Genomic DNA, 20,802 nt, shown 5'->3' with positions numbered 1-20,802 from the left:
GGAGGGGTCAGCCCTGCAGGGCACTGCTCCTCCCCTGGGCTGCTGCGCCAAGGGCAGCCAGGTGGACTCAGATTTAATGAGGTTTTGTCTCACATGACTTCCTCCATCACAGGAAAGGAATGAACAGGTGGAGTGGTTTTAAAGCAGGTCACAGCATATTGATAAGAGCTCCCCTTTTATTCTGAATTTAGGTAAAAAGGAGAAGCCTGGAGTGGGAGGTTTTTCTGTAGCACAAAGTGCTCGTGCTTTGCTGTCACCCTGTGTGCAGGGCACCTGCAGGGGGGCCAGGAGCTGTGGGTTTCTCTCACCACTAGAGACTGGCTGCTTCTACCCTTTGTCAGTTTGTTGAGAGGAGAGGAGGACAGGGAGGGGATGGCTTGGTGCTAAGTGGAGTGTTTTTGAAAGAAAATGCCAGACTGCAGGAGGGGGATATTTCACCACAGCCCACGGAAACGACTCCCCAGGCTGGCGTGGTTTGGCTATCTGGGTGTTTCTGATTTCCCTGCACTTCTTGTCCTGTACCAAGATAAGAGAGAAGATGCTCCATGCCTTCCACTCCTCTGGCATCATTCCCACGCCCATGAGAGGCTCTCCTTTCCCTCCAGCCCTGCTTTTCCCCCAGCAGACCATGCCCTGCAGTCCCATTCCTGTCTCCTTCCTCGAGGTGTGTCCCCACCAGGGAGGCAAAAGTGGAAAGCCAGCAACTCCCACCAGAGGAGACGGCACATCCTGTAAATATTTCAGGGAATAATCTCTCTGAAGACTCTTTTGGGATCTGGTGGCTCTTCAGGCTGTGTTTTGTTTGTCTGCTCTCTTTGCAGATGCTGCTCAGGGAAGGGGGAGGACAGGGAGCTTATGCTGAGTAACAAGAGGCAGAGGACCATGACATTGCTTGTTTTTGTTCAGTCACGCTGAGCAAAGCTCACTGTGCTGTGAGGCTGGAGAATGCCTTTCAGCCTCTCCTGAGAAAAATGCTCAGCTCATGTGCTCTGCTCTGACTCGCCTTCAGCTCTGGTGGAGCAGATAAAGCTCTGCTGAGGAGGGGCAGATGCTTCCAGCACAGCTTTCCACCCCGGGAGCTGCTGGCAAAGCCAACTCCTCTGCCCTGGCTGTGCTGTGGGGCTCATCTCCAGCTCCAGCTTTTATTCCAAAGACCCTCCCCAGCCACCACAGGCTGCTCCTGGAGCCCTGCGTGGACACAGAGTGTGGGCTGTGCTGTTCTTCAGGTGTTCACGAGTGGGAGGGAGGAATTCATGCTGCAGCTGAGGAGTCATTTAATATATGCATTTGTGTGGGGGGGCTACATATGCATATAATCCTGTAACCACACATCACAGGCTTGGGAAATCTCTGGAAAATCCCAGGTCAGCCATTCTGTGTGCAGTTGTAGCTTTTCTCTGCTTCTAACTCAGGCCTGAGGGGTGGGAGCCTCTGTGTTCTTGTGCTGCTCATGCCTGATTGCTCCCCTGGGTGTGAGCACTGTGGGATGGGAGTGGGGAAGGTGTTCTCGGTGTTCTCTCCTCGCTGGAGATTGTCAGGAAGATTAAAAGAGCAGGAGGTGCTCTGGGGCTGAATGGAAATGCAAACCCAGCGTGTGGCACTGAGCAGAGTGGGGAGAGCAGTCAGGGTTCAAGGTTTTCTCCTCTTTCAAAAGCCATCATTTCGACTAATGTGGTAAAGGTTTAAAAAAATCCTGTGTGACATTTCTGCCTGTCCTTCCTGCCTCAGCCCTGCTTCCTGCAGCTTTCCCATCTCCTCCATGTCTCACTTTGCAGAAATCAGACTCTGCTGAGCCTTCACCTTCTTTACACGCATTTCCCCTTGCACTCAGAGAAATCTGAGTGGAATTTCCCCTCTTCCCTGCTGCCTGTTGCAAGCACTGCATTTTCAGGCTCTCCCTAGAAACTGGGATGGCCAGAGAGGAGGGAACTGGTTCATTTTGGCTCTGAGGGCTGAGCTGGGGCTTGGCAGGAGGGAGCTGTCAGTTCTCTGCCACAGGCTGGTGTTTCTGTGCTGGGGGATGCGTGAGCTCAGCACAGCAGGGAGGGTTTGATGTGCACAAGCTCTGTGTGAGGGGACCAAGGCCATCAGGCTGTGCCTGGCACAGCAGCACAGAGCTCAGTGTGGCAGCAGCAGATAGCAGGGGTGGCTGCAGCACTGCTGGGGAGGGAGGCTGGAAAAAAAAAAAGAGTTTGCTTGGGAACTCCAGCACAGCTGGCAGGTGATACACCTGGCCTGCCATTGGATCTGATTTCTGCTTGCCAACCAGCATTAAACACGTTATCTCTGCCCAGCAGGTAGGGTTTCAAAGCTGGCAAGTGTCTGTGCTGGGGACAAGCATTAATACCTGGGAATTTATGCATTAGGGCTTGTGAGACACTCGCTCTGCTGGAGAGCAAATCCAGCTGGTTAAAAGCTCAGTACATCAAGCCTGGTTCAGCATCCATTGAAGTCTTTTGGCTGTGCCTGTGCCTTGGTGCTTTCCATTCATCTGAGCTGCTGCTAGGACTCAGAGCTGCTCAGCTGCAGAGTCTCTTTGGGCCGTGTTGCTCCCATGGGCATCTGGAAGTTGGTTCTTGCTGCCTTTCCCTGATCAGCTCAGTGGAATTTTCACTGAACACTGGTGTGACCATGCCGGGGACAGCAGCCACAGCAGGAGATCTGCTCAAGAGGTGCTGTCTTGAGCATCAGAGAATGCAAACAAGCTGCTATTGTAGGCTGGAGTTATAAATATCAGGCGATTATGGAGGCAGTTTTAATGAAGGAAATGACTTGCCACTATTCATGCTGATTGTTGCGTGGGTTTTTGTTTGTTACCCCATTAAGAGGTTAAGAAAAAGGCAACTGTAGCTTCTTTGTGTCCTTTGGAGTGGCTTTCTCTGTCAGAACGGCAGCGCTGGGGCTCTGGAGGTGGGGAGGCAGGGATTATTTTTACAGACAATGCTTTTCTCTAGTTTGAAATGAAAAATCAGGACTGACAAAGAGTGTCTGGCTTCTTTTTTTTTTTTTTTTTTTTCCAGAGTATACCATAAAATCTAAACTTCCAGCCTTGCTTTCAAGGTACCTGAAGGTATTTATTAGCTTCTGTTTTATGAGGGTGATGGTATGTTTTTATCACTGTCTGTGGGCGAGTCTGCCTGCTCCCTCTGTGTGTGGTGCTGGCAGATCACCTCTGTTTGCTTCTTCCAGGTGTGACTCCTGCCACCCCACCCCTCCCCAGGCTGGGGCCATGGCTGACATGATTTTTGGCAGCGGGACAGGCCCCTGGGTTTGCCCCAACGACCGGCAGCTGGCCCTGAGAGCCAAGTGAGTCCTCCCCTCCCTCCTCCTCCTCCCCTTCCCCTTCCACCCTCAGCTCTGCCCTCACAGCTTTCCTGGAGTCTCTGGGCTCTTGGCCTCATCCTGCACCCTGGGAGTCCATCCCACAGCTCTCCCCTGGGTGAAAGGAAGGGCTGGAGGCAGCCTCGGGTCTCTGCAGCATCATAATATATAATATATAATATATAATATATAATATATAATATATAATATATAATATATAATATATAATATATAATAATATATCATATACCTATATATAATAGTATATAGTATATAAATATAATAAATATATAAATATAATTGGTATATAATATATTAATATATAATATAATTGGCATTTCCCAGCTGCCAGCACCCTTTTGTTTTAGGAACTTGTCATTGGTTCTCGTTTCCCCCTGAAGTTAAAATTACTGCACAACCTAAAGACTAAAAGGATGGGGATGAGTCAAGCTCTAGAAGTTCATTTTTCTTGGATGTTTTCGTTCCCTGGCAGCTGGGGCTGTGCCACCTCTGCTCTTGCCTGAATCCCTGGGCTCAGCTGCTGCTGCAGAGTGTTAGAAAATAGGGGAGCACCCCGTGTTTTGAGGGGGCTGCCTGGCAGGGCACCCCACTGCCACCTCCCCAGCCTGCAGAAAGCCTCAGCAAGGCACTGGTGCCCAGGAGGGCATCCTCCTTGCAGCCATACGTTTATCCAGTGACCTCCAAACCCCTCCTGAATGGTAATTAATTAATTGAGCTGTGAAAGCTCCTGCCTGTTGCCAAGTGAGCCAAGGAGGAGCATCAGCTGCTGCATGTGAGGCACAGGGGGTTTGCTGGAGTCCTCGTGTGAACCAGACCAAGGGAGGATGGTGCCAAATTTGTATTTCCAGGCCTGCCCAGAGATTTGTGTGTTTGAACTGAGGGCATTAGGGATGTGTGGGATCCTGCAGGGAGGAGGGTGCAGGTGATCCCTGTGCTTGGGAGTTTGCTCTTGGCACTTGTGGTGCCTGGCATCAGCAGCCGTCTCTGTGAGGGGGTCCCCAGGAGAGGCACCCCAGGGTGCTGCTGCTTTATGGACAGACAGGAACGGGGGCTTGCAGTGGGGAAACACAAACAGGAGCAGAAAGGGAGGGCAGAGGGCAGGGAGAGACAGCACAGCCCTCAGTGCTGCTGGAAATGTGGTCAGTGAGAGGAGCCTCCTCGAAAGCTTTGGGCTTTAGGCATGGAATAGACTTCCCTGAAAAACCTGAAAAAATTCCCTGAAAAATCCCCAGAATTCCCAGAAAACCTACGGAGGCTGCCGTGGGTCTGCGTGCCTGGGCTGTGGGGCAGGGCAGGGGCTTTGTGCTTCCCTCCCCGGCTGAGCCCTGCCCTCCACCCCTTCCCACAGGCTCCAGACGGGCTGGTCAGTGCACACATTCCAGACTGAGAAGCAGAGGAAGCTGCAGGCCCTGAGCCCCAAGGAACTTGAGCTCATCCTGGGAGTCATCCGCAAGGCAGAGCAGCTGGACGTGGTGGAGCAGCAGCGCGTCGGGTACGGTCACCTCCTGTCCCCTTCCCTCCCCAGCAAAGGCCAGCCCAGGCAGGAGGGGCTCTCCCAGCTGCCTGAGCTCAGCCTCCATCCCTCAGAGCATCCCTTAGGTCAGTGATTTTCCCCCTCCCATGCTGCTTGTTTGGAGGTGGTGACACTGGGGAGGGTGTCATGTTTTCCTTCTCGCTGAAGTATTTTAATGCTTTCGTTCAGCCTCGGGGGTTGCCGAGGCTGCAGCCCTGACACAGTCCCTGGAAAATGCAGCTGGTGCTGAGGCAGGGGCTCTGGGAGAGGCTGGGCTGTGCCCAGGGCAGGGATGGCTCAGGATCACCGCTGGCAGCACAATCAGGTTTTCCTTGTCCACACCAGGCCCCTGGGATTTTGCCTGGAGCAGAGAATGAGTTTATGTTCTAGTTGGCTGAGCCCTCTGGATGGGGTTTGCTAGCTTGAATTATTTAATTTACAGGCATCCTTTTGCCTGCTGCAGGTCCCCATTTGCTCTCAGCCCTGCTGGAGGTCTGGCCTGAGCTCTGTCTGTGATCATCCTGCCTGTAGAGACAGGGAGCTGGGCAGCCCTGCAGCATTCCCAGCACTTTGTGTCCATGAGACAGGAACCCCAGGGGCTCCCAGCCCATGTCCAGCAGGCCCAGACTCCTGCTTCTCTGCCTCCCTGTGCAGAGCTCGTTAGTGAGAGCTAACGAGAAGTGGCAGTGATGTTTTTGTGATAAAGGGGAGACCCCAGCAGCTGGCAGTGACCCCGAGGGCCTGCCTGTTCCTGTGTGCTTGCTGCTGGAGCTGCAGCAAGTGCTCCCCTTGCAGCTCCTGTGGTGAGGCACTCTCTGAAATGCCTTTTGTTAACTCCCAGGAGTTCTTTTGTGCCCGAGTCCGAGTCGAGGATCATAAATCCACTAATGATGGCTCTCTCTGGCCGTGCAGCCTGACCTCCCCACCGTGGCGGCACCTCTTTCAAACAGCCCTTGCCTTCCTCTCCAAGGGGCCCTGCTGGATGGGACATTAGCACTAATGAGAGCGGGATTCATGGATGGCAGGATCACTCCCTCCTGCTGCTGGTGCTGATGAATGGCCTGGCTGCTGCTGTCCCCCTCTGCAGATGGCCTGAAGGTTGCCAAGCAGTGATCTCACGGCAGAGCAGCCTTGCTCTGCGTGCTCTCCACACCCTGCATCCTAATTGCCTATCCCGCCTTCCTGGCCTCTCCCAGCCCTGCTGTTGCAGACATTGTGCATGCATATGTGCTTCCTGTCTTCCAGATGGGCTGTGGAAGGGAGCAGGGAGCAGTTGCTGCCATTCCTGTGCCACAGCCTGGCTCATTTTGGTCTTTGGCCTTCAGCCTGGCCATCCTGCTTCTAATGGGAGGTGGGCAAGTCAGTGCCTGCCCTGCTGCTTTCAGGGAGATGGGAGATGGAGAGGGCTTGGCAGGTTTAGCTCCTTTGCCCTTTCCCAGTGCTTTTTGACTTGCCCTGCTCTGGGCACTTCGAGCTTTTCCTGCAGTGCCGTGACTCTGCTCTGCCTCCTGCCCGCAGGTGCCTGGTGGAGAGGCTGGAGAACATGAGGAAGAACGCCATGGGGAACGGCCTCTCGCAGTGCCTGCTCTGTGGGGAGATGCTGGGGCTGCTGGGCAGCTCCTCCGTCTTCTGCCAGGACTGCAAAAAGGTGGGTTTGGTCACACGAGCCCGTTCCTGGCAGCAGGGCTCTCTAGGAAGCACCACCAGGCCCTTGGAGGCTGGAGAGCTCTGCAGGGTTATTTTGTTCTCACTGGTGCTGTCAGACCATTGAGTCTGCTGTGGCACCCTGGTGATGGCAAGAGATGGCTCGGGATCCTGGTGATGGCAAGAGATGGCTCGGGATCCTGGTGATGGCAAGAGATGGCTTGGGATCCTGGTGATGGCAAGAGATGGCTCGGGATCCTGGTGATGGCAAGAGATGGCTCGGGATCCTGGTGATGGCAAGAGATGGCTTGGGATCCTGGTGATGGCAAGAGATGGCTCGGGATCCTGGTGATGGCAAGAGATTGCTCGGGATCCCAAAGTGCCAGAGCTGCCCTCAGTGCTGGGATGGGCTGTGCCAGCCCCCTCTGCAGTTCCCAGCTGGGGTTTTGGGGTTTGCAGCGTGGGACAAGGGGCAGGAATGTGCAGCCATCAGAGACAGCTCACAACAGAGTCTGTGAGCTTTGCTGGCCCTCACTGCAAGGTCTGCCCTGAGACCTTCCAGGAGGACTCAAGTCCATCCTCAAGCCCCAAACCAGTGCAAGTTTTCCAGCCCTGAGCCTCCGGGAGTGCCTGTGTTGTGTGTGTTGTTGCTCTCCAGCACCCCAGGGATGGTTCCTGCAGCTCTTGGCTCCACAACTGAGGGGATAATCTGTATTTCTGTGGAGATTATGATCTCCAAGGCAACCACCTCATCCTGACTCTGCTGGGAGGCTGCTTTTCCTGCTCTTGAAGCCCATTTTCCCTGGGGACTCACCTCTGGGAGTTCCTTCATGCCAGCGTGGCGAGGTGAGGGTGCCTGCTGGGTGCTGGAGTGTTTCTGCTGAGTAAAACCTGCTGGTTTTACTTTTTTTTTAGTAAAAACTACCATGGACTGATGCTTGGACTGCGGGGAACAACCTTCAGTGGCCCTGCTGGCTTTTGTGGACACAGCCCTCGTGCAGAGCAGGCTGTGAGCTCTGCTGCAGAGCAGGTTCCTCCACTGGAAGTCACAGAAATCACTGGGGTTGTGCAGAAAATTCCTTCTAAGGCAGTGCCTGGGGAAGGAAACACAAATCTTGGAGCTCCTGGCTCCTAAACCATGGGGAAAGCAGCTTTTGGGGAAGGGGTGTGGAAGGAAGCAGCAGTGGGCAGTGAAAGGTTGGGTTTGGGTGGGAGCAGCTCTGGGAGCAGCGTGGTCTCTGTGCTCTGTGGAGAATAAAGGGTTGGTGACAGGCAGGAGATTCGTGGCTGTTTCCTGGATTTCAGGCATGTGGAATAACAGGATGTGCTCAGTTCCTGCCTTCTTCCCGTGGCGGTTCTGCCCTCACCTTGTCAGGAGCCAGCTAAGTCACGTTGCCATGGGGCTTTTTAACCAATTTCCTGTGAACCCTGAGCACCATTGAGCAGGCAGGGGCTGCTTTAGACACTTCCCAGCCCTGTCCCCTGGCAGGAGCGACCCTCAGCTGCTGGGACAGTGTGAGCCTGTCCCTGAGGAGGGCTGTGACCAGAAAACCCCAGAGGAAAGCTGGATTTTTTTTTTTAAATTTTATTTTATTCCCTTTTGTCAGGAGTCTGTCAGGCACTTCAGCAGCCTTCATATCCAGGTTGATTTAAGTGAGCTCCTACTTTTCCAGGGTGAATTTTGCAGCTGCTTTCAGACTGGCTGCACTTTTCAGCTCTGTGCTAGCCCAAGGCAATTCTGCCTGGGTGCCCTGGGCTTCTCCCCTTCTGCTTTTTAATGTTGTGGATTGAACTCAGGGAACAGCCAAGCCTTCAGCAGAGCACAGAGTGAACTGCTTGTTCCCTCTTGTCCAGGGATATCCATCACTCATGGAGTGCTGTGTGCAATAAGGAATTTGTCAGGGAATTATGGATTTTTTTTTAAAGTTCATATTTTTCTGGCAGGCACTGCTCTGGTACCGTGTCATTGCAGCACATTTAATTCAATACCAGGAATTGTAATGGTACACCTGAAACACAGCAAAGAATTTACCTTTAGCAAGTCCCTCCTGCTGGACAGAGGTTCTGCACTTCTGATGGGTCTTCTAAGGGCTACTTCCTGCTCTGGGAAGAATGCTTTTAATATTGGTTTTTATTATCTGGGAAATAATTGTGGCAAGACAAAGGTGTGTGCAAAGCCAGGTGTGTTAACAATAGCAGGAGTGAGACAAAGCCCAAGGTGCTTTACCATGCAGAGGGGATTGATGTCATGAGCAAAAGGTGAAGGATGAGTGGGAGAGGAAAGTGCTTTGTCTTGTGTTTAATGAGAAATGGGACTGCATTTAATGCACTTGATTTTTTTATGTCTTCTTCCGCGGGGTTCTGAGTGGTGCTCAATTTCCCAGCTACTCTGCAGGGAAGGGGAGGAGGAAAACACCGTTTTAATGTGGGGATTTTTCAGGATTCGTGGCTGGGAGTAAAACCGGTTGGGAATTTCCACTAGAGGGAGCGTTTGAATGTGCTATCCGTGTGGGGATTGGGGTTTTGGAGGGTATTTCAGGCTGAGCTGCTCCCTGGGGGTTTGGGTTGGGGCAGGGAGAGTTTGGGGTCTGTGGCTGAATCTGCCAATCCCCCTTGACTTGGGGAGCACCGTGCTGAGGGTTGATGCACCAGGCTCAACAGGTTGTTGGTTATTTCTCTGGGAGGATGAGGATGAGGGCAGGAATAGTGGGATGGGGAAGATGAGACCTTCATCCCTGGGCACAGGAGCGGCCTGGTGTGGGGGATGTGTGAACCTGGGGACATCCAATCCTCACGTATATCTCAGCAAGCTTCTGCTCTCCTCTTGTGAGTGGCTTTTCCTCTGCGAGGATCAAAGGATTCATCCCGTTTCTCATTCAAGCTGCACTGCCAGGGCTGATAGGCATCAGCTTCATTATGTAATGCTGGGTGATTCAGGTTGTGAGTGGCTTGGAATGCCAGCAGAGACAGCCAAAAGGGCTGTGCAGAGCCACCAGAGCTCAGGGAATGTGTGTAACCTGGCCATGCCCACCTGCTAAACAGCCCCAGATCAAGGAGAAGAGTGCTGAGATGGAGGGGAAAACGTAGGGTTCCACACATGTGTGTGAGAGGGGAAGGAGAACATTTCCAATCTTGCACTTGTGCCTGCTTACAGCTGCTTTCCACACCACAGAGACTGGGGGTAAGGATTCAGGGGAATAAAAAAACAGCTCTGGAAATAAACCTGGGGGTGATGGGGTTTGATTTGCCCTGACCAGTTCTCTCCTCTCCCTGGAGTCAAGCACTGTGCTGTGGATTTGCCTTTGCCTCCTGTCTTTACAGCCCTGAAGCATCTTCCTGCAGCCAGCGGTTCTCCAGGAAAAAACAGGGAATTTGTGCCATGGTTTAGGTTTTTAGGGAGAGCAAAACAGAGCTGTTGCTTCTCAACCTTCTCTCCCCCAGGGGCTGTGAGGAGCTGCTAACACCACCTCTCTTCTTTTTTTTGTTTTTCTTCCTTTTTTTCTCTCTCCTTGTTTCAGAAAGTTTGCACCAAGTGTGGGATAGAAACTGTTGGAGCCCAGAAACGTCCCCTGTGGTTGTGCAAGATCTGCAGTGAGCAGAGAGAGGTAAAACACAGCTGTGGGGAGCTGGGGCTCAGCAGCATCCACCTGCCCACCCCAAACCCGTGCACAGCATGTGTGGGCTCTTCCCTGGGCCTGGGAAGGCAGAAAATGGGATTTGGGAGGCTTGGCTGGAGGCCAAGCAGGCTCAAACACACACAGTGGTGACAACTTTGTTTTATGAGGGGGTGAAGGGGAAAAACCACACTTGGAGTCTGGCTTTGTGGGATTTTTCTAGCTGTGGCCATAAAGTTGTTCCCTTACACCCTTTCCCTCCTCACTCTGTGGCAAATAAACTTGGCTAACTGGTTTTTTTTTCAATACAGCTTGAGAGATGTAGAGCATAAGTGCAATATTTGTCCCACTAAAAATAACTGGAATTGCAGCCTTTAAATCTGTTTTCCTCCCTGCCTGCAAAATCCCATAACTTGCCAGTGTGTGAGACTTCTAATGCGGGTCTCTAAATTTTTATATCCTTCATCCTTGACTTTACACTGCGCAAAAAAAAATAAAAATAAAGTAATGGGCTGCCTCAATTCTTGTGTGCCAGCCAGCATCCACCAACATCAGGGCTCGCTGCTCTGTGCTGAAGTGAAGCCTGTGAATTTGCTCTGTGATTACAGATGGATTTTCACTTGTTCCCATCAATTTATTTCGGGCTTTGCCTTGTGGTCCTTGAGCATCAATCCAGTCCAGCTATTTCAGACCAAGCTGCCCCCAGCTGTGTAACCTGGGTGCTCTGCTAAATCAATTCTTGAAGTGTGATGAGAGTGTTTGTGCAGGTGTTGGAGGTGCTGAATTTTTTTTTTTTAATTAGTTGTGGAAACTTAGCATTGCTCAGGTTTTACAATGGAGGGTTTTTTTGGTGTGTGTGGGAGCACCCACAAAGTCCATGTTCAGGTAAAATGAGGGGTACGTGGATGCTGATAATTTAAATTATCAGCAGCAGTGTGGGTAGGGCAGGAAGAGAGCATTCCAGCTCCCTGGATTTTGATAACAATTTGATACACTGAATCATCTAGATGTTTTGAATTCCAGATAGAGATCCCAAAATAGAGAGTGAGGCAGGTGCAGGTATTCTCTGTGCTCTGCGGGGAAACGCAGGGACTAAAATTTGCTTTATTTCCTTTATTCTGTTGTTTTTTTCAATCTCTCTGTACCACTGTGTGTTTTTTTTCTATTTCTTAAGAAATAATAAGTAACCTGCTCAGTGGATAGAGAATGTTAATGTGTCCAGCACGTGTTTTGTGTGGCCAGAGTGTGAGGGTATGACAACCTTCAGCACTCACTCTGTGAGCCCTGAGATGCAGCCCAAGTGCACCCCTGAGGAAAATGGATGGACCTTTCCTTCTTAGACCAAATGGTACCCTCAACTTGCCTCCCAACCCTTAGCTTCTGCTTTATTTTCCAATTCCCTTTAAGCTGGGCTCAAGTCTGTCTCCTTTTTTATTTATGCTGCTGCTGCTGCCCTGAACAGGAGAAGGTTGGAAGGGTCACAGTGTGGGCACACAGACATCAAATCATCCATCCCCTGTGTCTTCCTACATGCCCTGCCTTTATTTTGGGGGTTTGGGAAGTGAGAATTAGAGAAACCTTGGCCAAGGAAGTTGAGGTAAATCAGAAATAAATGTGGTCCAGCAGGATCTGAGGCTGCTGGGGTTGGACATTCCCATGCACCAGCTGACAGCTGCAGCCTGTGGCAGTGCCCACACTTCTTCATCCCTTCATTTCCCATGTTATCATTCAGCCCTGCAGGCTGGAATCAAGCCAGCAGAAGTTTAGTGACACGTTAGGGTTGAGGGTAGGGTTAGGGTCCCCCTTTTGCTGGCCTTGGTTGTGATTAAATCATCACCCAGCCTGGGTCAAAACCAACTCCAGAGCTACAAGCTGTGGAAACATCAGTTCTCCAGCCAGAGCCCAGTGCTTGGTGCCCACAGATCCCTCTGGGCATCCCAGCCTCAGCCTCTCTGCTGCTTTCTGTTTCCTTGGGGAGCTCCTCTGGGAGGGCTGTGCTGCAGAGCCACGAGCAGCGAGCTGATTTCTGGAGAGTGGAGGTGAGGGATGGGCTCTGCCTGCTGCTTCCTGGGGTTCTGGCTGCATCCAGGCATCCCAGCCAGAGCAGAGGGGACAGGCAGGGTGAGGGGCTGTGTCTGCAAAGGGGACATCCCCCAGGACCCACCATGAGTCCCTTCTGGAGTAAACCAGACCTCACCTGCATCCTTCCAGAGGCATTTGTCCCAGCTGTTGGCAGAGGGAGCTGTGGAAAACCCTCCTTTGTTCTTCCAGGGTTCTGTGGGTGTTTTCCTTTGAGTGCCTTTGGGTGCTGAGCATTGTGGTTCAGTGCTCCTGCGAGCGAGGGTAGAAACAAATTCAGCCACACTCACATTCACTTCTGAGGGCAAGAATCCCCCTCCTCCTTCCCTCCTCTTGTGCCTTTCTTTGATCTTGCTTCACCTTTCAGCAGTCAGAGTGGGGAGGGCTGATCCTGGGTCAGTCCTGCTCCTGCAGGATCCTCTGGGAGCTCAGGGATGCTGATCCTGGGTCAGTCCTGCTCCTGCAGGATCCTGTGGGGAGCTCAGGGATGCTGATCCTGGGTCAGTCCTGCTCCTGCAGGATTCCCTGGGAGCTCAGGGATGCTGATCCTGGGTCAGTCCTGCTCCTGCAGGATCCCCTGGGAGCTCAGGGATGCTGATCCTGGGTCAGTCCTGCTCCTGCAGGATCCTGTGGGGAGCTCAGGGATGCTGATCCTGGGTCAGTCCTGCTCCTGCAGGATCCTGTGGGGAGCTCAGGGATGCTGATCCCTGCCTGCAGCCAGCACTGGCTGTGGGTTTGCAGTGGAACTCCCCTGGGAATGAGATCCTAGGGCAGAAAGGGAGCAGCTCCTGCAGTGCAGAGGGCTGGTTGCAGCAGCTGTCAGCAGCAGAACTTGCCTGGCAGCAGTGCTGGTGGTAAATCCACAGCTGGAAGGATTCCCTGCTGCCAGCCAAGCCTCTGGCACAGCAGCACTGCCCATCCTGAATTACCTGTGCCTGCCTGAAATCTGCCTGTCACCTCCTGGCCTGCAGGGGAAAAGGGACCTGCTGGGTTTTGTCAAATCCCTGCCCAGCCCTTTAACTCTCTGCACAGCCTTATTTTGACTGGTAGCAGCAGATTCTGCAGAGCACCTTCCTGAATTACCCCTTATACGTATATTTTTTTATATATGTCCATAATTAGCGATGCTATCATTGTAATTAAAATCCTCTTGGAAGCATTTGTGCACATTTACATTTGAATTGACACATCCAGAATTGTGGGGATAATGAAAGCAGTTTTGGTGGGGTTGGGGGGAGAGAGCTTTTTTTCTTAAACTCCCTTGAATGTGAAAGAGAGAGTCAGCTACCCGGCACCTGTTAAAAGTTTTAATTTGCCCTCTCTGCTTCGCTTTCCTTTTCATTCCTTCTCCTTCACTACGCAGCATTTTCAAGGCTGGCTGGGTTTCTCAGTTTATTACAATAAACCACGCAAAGATTTTCGTGCTGGGGGAGCGGAGTCATCTCCTCCCCTTTTGCCCCCGGGGCTTCCCTTTTCAAATATCCACTCCTACCACTTGGAACACTGTAAAGCACCATAGCTTGGGGTTATTCCTGCCTGGCATGACGATTTCCTGGCAAAACACCCCACGAATGGAGAGGGGTGTTTATTTTGGGTGTCTCTGGATTGAATAGGAGCGATGTGCACCTGTTTGCAATTGAAAGAACTCATCAATAGCCTCTGCCATATTATTTCGGGGGGTGGCAGCGAGTAGTTAGACTCAAAATAGTGTCCTCTAGAATAGAGCCACGGGTGGGGGGGGGAAAAAAAAGAGGCCTGATTGAAAGGGGGATGATAAATGGTTGAAGGCTGGCAGGCGCCGCAGCTTGAGAAACGTCGGGGTCAGGGGGGCGATGGATTTTGCTATTCCAGAAACAAAGCTGGGAATGGTAATTTCACTGCCTTTTAATTTCCTTCATCCTCAAGTGCCCAATGTGGGAGTCGACAGCAGCTTGCTGTAAATAATGTAATTGGAAATCTCTGTGTTATGGAGAAGCAGATGAATGCAAATAACGAGGCTGAGGAGCGCTGGCTCTGTCCCCGCTGCCAGCGGTGCTGGAGAGCTGGGACAGAGGGGCTGTGTGGGAATGTGCTGCAGGCAGGGTTCTCCCAGGGTGGCTGCATCTGCAGGTGCCTTTTTCCTCGCTGCAGCCCGCAGGAAGCTGCTTCCCCACCTTTTGGTATTGCTGGTGTCAGCGTGGCAGGGTAAAAGTGGGTGGTTTTCCTCTCACCAAGCCCAGGTTGCTGTGAAGGGCCGCAGGATGGGAATTGGCATGAGCAGGGGGTGGTGGAGCAAAATGTGGCTTTGTCACCAAGCCCAGATTGCTGTGAAGGAGAGGGCTGCAGGATGGGAGCCCTGCATGGCACGAGCAGGAGGTGGTGGAGCAAAATGTGGCTTTGCAGCAAAGCTCTTTTCTAAGCATCTCTGTTTAGGGGACGTGGTTTGGTGAGGAGGACGCTGGGGAGGCTGCAAGTGTTTGTTGTGATTCCCTCAGCTGTGATCCACCTCTTTATCAGCTAGCCCTAATGTTTTCCCTGTTCAGGAGCTTGTTTTAGCACTTGTGTGCTCAGAGCAGCAACATGAGTCTCACCAGGGCCCAGTGAATCTCTGTCAGGTCCCATTTCCAGGCTGCTCTTGAAAATGCTCGATAAAATCCCCATCTGCTTCTGCGTGTGTCACTCCATGGCTGCAATGATGGCTTGATGCAGCTTTAATGGGAATATTATCAGGGTTATAAAAGGCATTTATCTGTCATGGCCACGGCTGTCCCTCTCCCTGGTGACATTCCAGCTCCACCCAAACTCAGACTGCTGCAGGGAACAAATTTCACCTTCATGTGAACTGGTGGGAGCAACATCCTCCCTTCCTTGGCAAGAGTAAACTCCTGCTGATAAATAAGAATTTTAGTCTCAAGGCTCTGTTACAGATGTATTAATCTAAAATCAAGCAAGGACTTTGCTGTCAGGCCACTCTGGCCATCAATCAAATGCCATCAATAGCAGTCAGCAACATCAACCATGGATCAAAACATGGAGTTCTGATCCAAGAATGCTCAAAGTGCCCCATGTACAGAGCAGGATGTGATCCCTGGTCCTTTGGGATGGACTGTGCTGCAGACCTGGAGGGGCAGAGGGACTGAATCCATCCAGGGGAGAGCATCTTGCTGCAGCTATTTCAGAGCTGATTTCAAAACAATTTCACTGCTGCCATAATAGGACCAGGCTCTATTAGAAGCACCAATTTAAGGGAATATGTATGCAGAGAATCAATTTTATAGTAGTATTAGCACATCAGAGCTGGGTGTGTTATGTCATTAACTCTTTCTGTAACGACTTGCTTTGGGGTAGTGAGAAACCTGGGGGTGACCAGCCTTTGTTCCAGCCATCCGTGCTGTGTCTGATTGGTTTTATGGTGTGTCTAAATTGGAGCTCGCCTGAAGATAATAGGTCTCTCCAGTGCTTCAAATTAAATTACAGATGTTGCAAGGTCTGTTCAGAGAGTGACTGTACCAGAGGGCTGTTTCCTCCCCAGCAGTTCATCCAGGGAAGGTGTGTGTGAGCACCAGATCCCCAGCACGTGTCAGGGATGGACAGTTCCAACCCTGTCCCTGTTCTCCTGCTGTGCCCTGTGGGTGCAGCTGCTCCCAAAACCTGCAGCCTTCCCCAGGGACCCCTGGGCTTGCCCAGCCTGCAGCTCCTGCACGGGCCACGTGCACCTGAGCTCTGTGCAGAGATGTCTGTCCCACACTTCAAAATCTGTTGCATTTCCTGATTCTCAGCAAGCAGAGCCTGTTCCCAGGTCCCTGTGCTGTTGGACACGCTGCACCAACTGCTGTGAGTCCCCACGTGCCAGCAGAAGGGACAGAAGGAGCTGTGTCAGCCTGTGCCTTGCCTGGCTGGGTCACTTTGGCTGTTGGCACAGAGGAGAAGGAGCTGCTGGGGTGTCCTGCCTGCCAAACCCCCTCTGCAGAATTACAACTTGCAGTCTTGGGGAAATTAGCTTCCCAGCTTTTTTCCTGGATGGCAGACTCACCCTCCTGCTGGCTGGTTACCCAGCAGGAGAAGGTTGGTGGAGCTGTAGGATGCTCTCACCTGCTGGTTTGCAGACCCTGCTGCGATGCACGAGCCTCCCCCTTGCACGTGTGCTGGGTCACAGCAGTGCTCTGCTTTCTCCTGCTGGGTGGATTTCTTCAAAAACCACATTCCCAGTTCCCCCTCTGCATTCAGATCACCTGCACTTGGCTTTCAAGACCCCAAACACAGAGATTTGAGCTCTCTTGGTGGCTCCGGAAGCCAGGCAACCATCAGTGCAGTGGTGCTGCTGCTTTTTGAATGTCAGATTTTGTCACTGCAGGTGTCCTCCTGAATGTCAGCTTTTGCCACTGCCCTCTGCTTTCATTAAGCTCTAAAGGCAAATTGCAAATGTAGTGCTGCAATTAGGGATATCTGCATTTGCACCCACTGCCATCATGATGAAACTGTGTGCAAAATGCTTTGGGAACTTGGAGTGGGAACGCTGATGATCTCCTTCACTCTGAGCAGAAGTGCAAGAAATAAAAAATGATATTTTTACTATGTTAACTTATTTTTGCCCTGGCTGTGTCATTAGCTCATTATCAGGCTGCTGGAAGGCACACAAGAATTAGGTTTGTAAGAGGCCATTTCTCCTTGTCTGAGCTGCCACCCTTCTCCCTTCCCCTGGCTTACAGCAGGCTTTATATTAAATATACTTAATAGAGTGCCTTCATCATAAGCTGCATTAAAGCTAAATTGGAGAGGAGAGGCTGTTCTTACAGCAGATATTACAGTTTAGTGCTCGAGGTCCATTTCCTGCTGCAGGTTCGGGTTATTTGAGTGTTGGTCTTGTCCTGGGCTTTTCAAGCTCGTTACGCGACCCGGCTTGGCCTGAATTGCTCTGTGGGATGAGCACTGGGGTTGTGCTGTAGGTCCAGCATGAAGCAGCACTTCTGCCATCACCTTGTGCTCCTCCTTCCGCCTGTACCTGCTCACAGCTGGGATTTTTCAGCTGTGGAAGGAGGACAGAGATGAATCTGGGCTGGAATTCGGGACCGGAGCGAGCGGCTGGGCCGAGCTTGGTGGGCAGCTCATTTTGCTGTAAAAAACCCAGCTTAAGCTGTCCTGTCTGTGTCTCTGGCAGGTCTGGAAGAGGTCTGGGGCCTGGTTCTACAGAGGGCTGCCCAAGTACATCACGCCTTTGAAGAGCAGCAGCAGCAAAGCCCTGGAGCTGCAGTGCCAGCCCTGGCAGGGCGAGGCGGCCGAGCCCGAGAGCGTCGGGAGCAGCCGCTCCTTCACCTGGGCCAGGGGAAAAGGTTGGTTGTCCCACCCAGGAAGCAGGAGGGAGAAGGAGCTGGCTTCTCCTCTTGCTTCCCAGCAGTCTGGGAAGTTCTCTGTTAGAGGTGTTGGCCCACAAGATGTGGTGTGTTCCCCACGTGGATGTTGGAGTTCCATGGTTTTTGGAGGATTTGCTGATGTTTAAGTGCACGTTGGTGGCCCAGATTAGTCCCAATTCTCCTGGAGTGCCTGCCCTTCAGTCCACCCCTGCTTTCCTCCATTCCTTGCAGCCCTCACCCCACTGTTTTTCATTCCTTCTCTTTCACTACACAGCCATGGAACAGAGCTGCCTGAGGAGCTGCTCCTGCTGAGCTCCAGGGACTGTGACACACGTCACAGTGCAGCCAAGGCTGACCCAAAACTGGTCTCATTCCCTCCCTCTTTGCTCCTCATTTCTGCTGCTCTGCTGGGCAGATTCCTCAAGTCACTGTGAGCTGGGTTAGGAATTGCTCTGCCAGCATGTGAGTGCTGCAGAATCAGAGCTGCTGCCAGTCTGCTTTGATTTCCTTTCTCTCTGTGTGGATTAGCAGAACTGTCTGGCCTCTCCCCCTCTGTTTTTTGCTGTTAGATCCCCTCAGCTGGAGAAGACCTCTCGAGTGAACCAGCCGCATGCACTCCTCCACTTAGCAGAAGTGCAAGGGGAAATAACCTTTTAATAAAGAAACCTCAGGAGCCTTGGGTTTACAAACCTGCTCTTCAGGGCCCGGCTAAGAAAGCACTCCCAGCCCTGCTGTAACTTTTGTAATTAAAGACAAATTAGATCAACAGTAGATGGTTGTGTTGCCCTCCAGGAGATGCTTGGAAGGAGTTGTCTTAGCAGAGGGACTGATTGATGAGGTTGGTTTTTGTTCACACGATAGAGAAAACATTAAGAGTTGAAGCTGTTGAGCCCAGACCTGGCCTGCTGCTTAGTTCAGCTTTTTAGTTGAGTTCTGTTTTTTTGGAGAAGGCTTCCCCATAAATACAGGTAGGAGCAGGGCAGGACAGCAAAGTGACCTTTGGTAAGCTTTGATGTGGGTGGTGAGCTGCCTCTGTCCCTGCTCTCTGATGTTTGTCTGGCTGCTGGTTTATGGCTTGGGTAATATTAATTTATGGCTTTATTTTCTGGTGCTTTCTTTCCCTGTTGCCCTTCCCTGCGAGGCTGCCTGTCCTCTGGCCAGCTTTCAGTGGGCACTGCAGGCTGTAATTCATCTCTGGAGCTGGGAGCTTGTGCATCTCCCTCCTCCTTTTACCTCCTTTGAAGCTGCCAGTGCTGGGACTCCTGCTGTTTGTCATCCCCCAGCTCTGCCACGGGCAGGGCAGCCTCCTTCCCCCGTGGAGATGTGCATCCATGCTACTGTTAGGGTGAATCTGCAGCTGGGGCTGGGCTGAGCTGCTTCCCCCTGCCTGGCTGATAGCATTTGTCAGCTCACACCTTGTACAGGCTCACCCAGACACGTCCTTGCAGCTCGGAGCACAGCCCTGGAGCTTGTTTGGCAGGATGTTCCTGGGAATGAGCTCTGGCATTTAACACTCCTGCCTCTGACAGGCTGCTCTCCCTGGGCTCTCCATCATCTTGGCCAGCCCTGTCCAGCCCCTCTGCTGGTCTCTGAGGTGCTGAAGGAGCCAGCTCTGAGCTCTTCAGGGATTCAAGTCAGGTGGGGCCAGCCCAGTCCTGCCACAGCCCCCGGGCACCCTCCATGCCAGGAGCTGCCCTGCAGCAGAGATGGGACAAACTTCAGGTGTCCCTTTTCCCCCTCAAAAGGGAGGGATCAGTGTCAGAACCTGGGAATTTGCTCCCACTGCAGGAGGCTGGAAGGCAGAACCCACCAGGCAGAAGTTTTATTTTTGCACGCCCAGTATTTCTGCTGTGCTCTGACACTGGGATTTGCTGGTGCCTTTAGTTTTCCTGTTATAAACAAGCAGTTGCCATGGGAACCCTGCTATTAATTAAGGCACAAATGTATTGTCAGGAGGAGAATAGCAGCAATGTTTCTTTCGCTGGGCAGCAGCTCTGCTCCATGTGCTGGAATGTGGGTGGGATCCTGCACTGGGGCAGGGGGAGGGAGCAAGAGCAGCAGGGATTTCCTGATCCAGGCTCTGAGTTGTGCAGGAAAAGGTGGGAAGCGAACAGAAGTGTGATCCCTGAGCTGCTGCACTGTTTGGCAGGAGGGCTGCCTGCTGCTCCCCGGGGGGATTTTCCTGTTCCATCCCTGTTGCCAAGCAATGGGATGTGCCAGAGGCACGGGGCAGGGGGGAGCAGTGGGCAAATCCCTGAAATTTGGTGCGGAGAGGGATGTGCTGGGGAGTGTCTGCAGGCCACCAAGGGGGCACCCAACTCGCCAACTTTACAGTGGCAAAGCTGCAACTTGTGCTGCTCCTGAGAGGGACAAGGGCTGGGTCCAGTCACCTCTTCCTTCCTGGAGGAACACAGGGTGGGATCTTGCCATCAGTGGGACCCTGGGCTGTAAAAATCCACATTTTCCCTCATTTCCCCACCTGCAGTGACCAGGAGCTGTCGCCCTCCCTGCTCCCTGTGCTGGCCAAAAATCTGTGTGCTGCAGGGCAGCCCTGCTCAGGGGCTGTGCTCATGCTGGGCTGTGTGGAGCTGGGATTCCCACGTGCTTTTGCTGGTTTTGGCTGCTGCAGGGCCTGCCAAGGGCTGTGTGTGCCAGGCTGGGCCCTGCCCTGAGCTGGCAGCACGAGGGAGCTGGGATGGCTCTAAAAGCACACATTTAATACCAGATCCCAGCCCCAGCCAAGTGCTCCTTCCCCTTGGCCTCAGCACAGCCTCCCCACGTCCTGATTTGCCTCTGGGGACAGGAACAGCCAGAATTGTCCTTCACCATCCCCCGTGTGCCCCTGGCTTGGGGATTGAGCCACGTGTGGAGGGAGCTGGGCTCTGCCAGCAGCTGCAGGGCTCCAGGCTCTCACTGAGTGACCCATTCCCTGTGGAAATATTGCTTTTCTAGCAAGTTTTATCTCAGCAGATTTTATTTTATGAGCTTTTTTTTCCCAGTCAGCTGGAGATAGGGATAAATCTGTTCCATCTCTGAAAGAACAGCTGTCCAACAGCTCCTATTGATATATCAGCAACTGCTGGAACACCAGATTTAATACTTCTGGGCTCTGGAAAGTGCCAGCAGAAGGTTTGGATGAAGGATTACCTGAAAGGGAGACTTTGGTGCAGTGAGTAAAAGACACTTTTATTGGCAGCAGAGGAAATGAGAGCAGACAGGGCTGGTCCTGTGGCGAGAGTGCCTTCGAGTCATTAATATTTTCTTCCTCTTGTGCTGGTTC

General features: G+C 52.3%; 1 protein-coding gene across 10 annotated transcripts in view; it reads left to right on the top strand.

Moving 5' to 3' along the window:
- RPH3AL (rabphilin 3A like (without C2 domains)) overlaps window positions 1-20,802 on the top strand; it is a 36,004-nt gene that overhangs the window by 4,775 nt on the left and 10,427 nt on the right. For 3 of the 10 annotated variants that reach the window (XM_038158015.1, XM_038158018.1, XM_038158022.1), the window contains exons 2-7: window positions 3,021-3,070; window positions 3,190-3,306; window positions 4,691-4,834; window positions 6,374-6,503; window positions 10,018-10,104; window positions 17,330-17,501. In XM_038158015.1, the coding sequence (XP_038013943.1) occupies window positions 3,230-3,306; window positions 4,691-4,834; window positions 6,374-6,503; window positions 10,018-10,104; window positions 17,330-17,501 (610 nt within the window). In that variant the 5' untranslated portion in view covers window positions 3,021-3,070; window positions 3,190-3,229. Of the gene's footprint in view, window positions 1-3,020; window positions 3,071-3,189; window positions 3,307-4,690; window positions 4,835-6,373; window positions 6,504-10,017; window positions 10,105-17,329; window positions 17,502-20,802 lie in introns of those variants that run through there. The other 7 variants (XM_038158016.1, XM_038158020.1, XM_038158019.1 and 4 more) reach the window with 4 other exon arrangements.

This window comes from Motacilla alba, chromosome 19 (assembly GCF_015832195.1).
Source record: "Motacilla alba alba isolate MOTALB_02 chromosome 19, Motacilla_alba_V1.0_pri, whole genome shotgun sequence".
Lineage (NCBI taxonomy): Eukaryota > Metazoa > Chordata > Aves > Passeriformes > Motacillidae > Motacilla > Motacilla alba.
The sequence above is the reverse complement of the archived record's forward strand: the minus strand, read 5'-3'. Positions and strand labels throughout refer to the sequence as shown.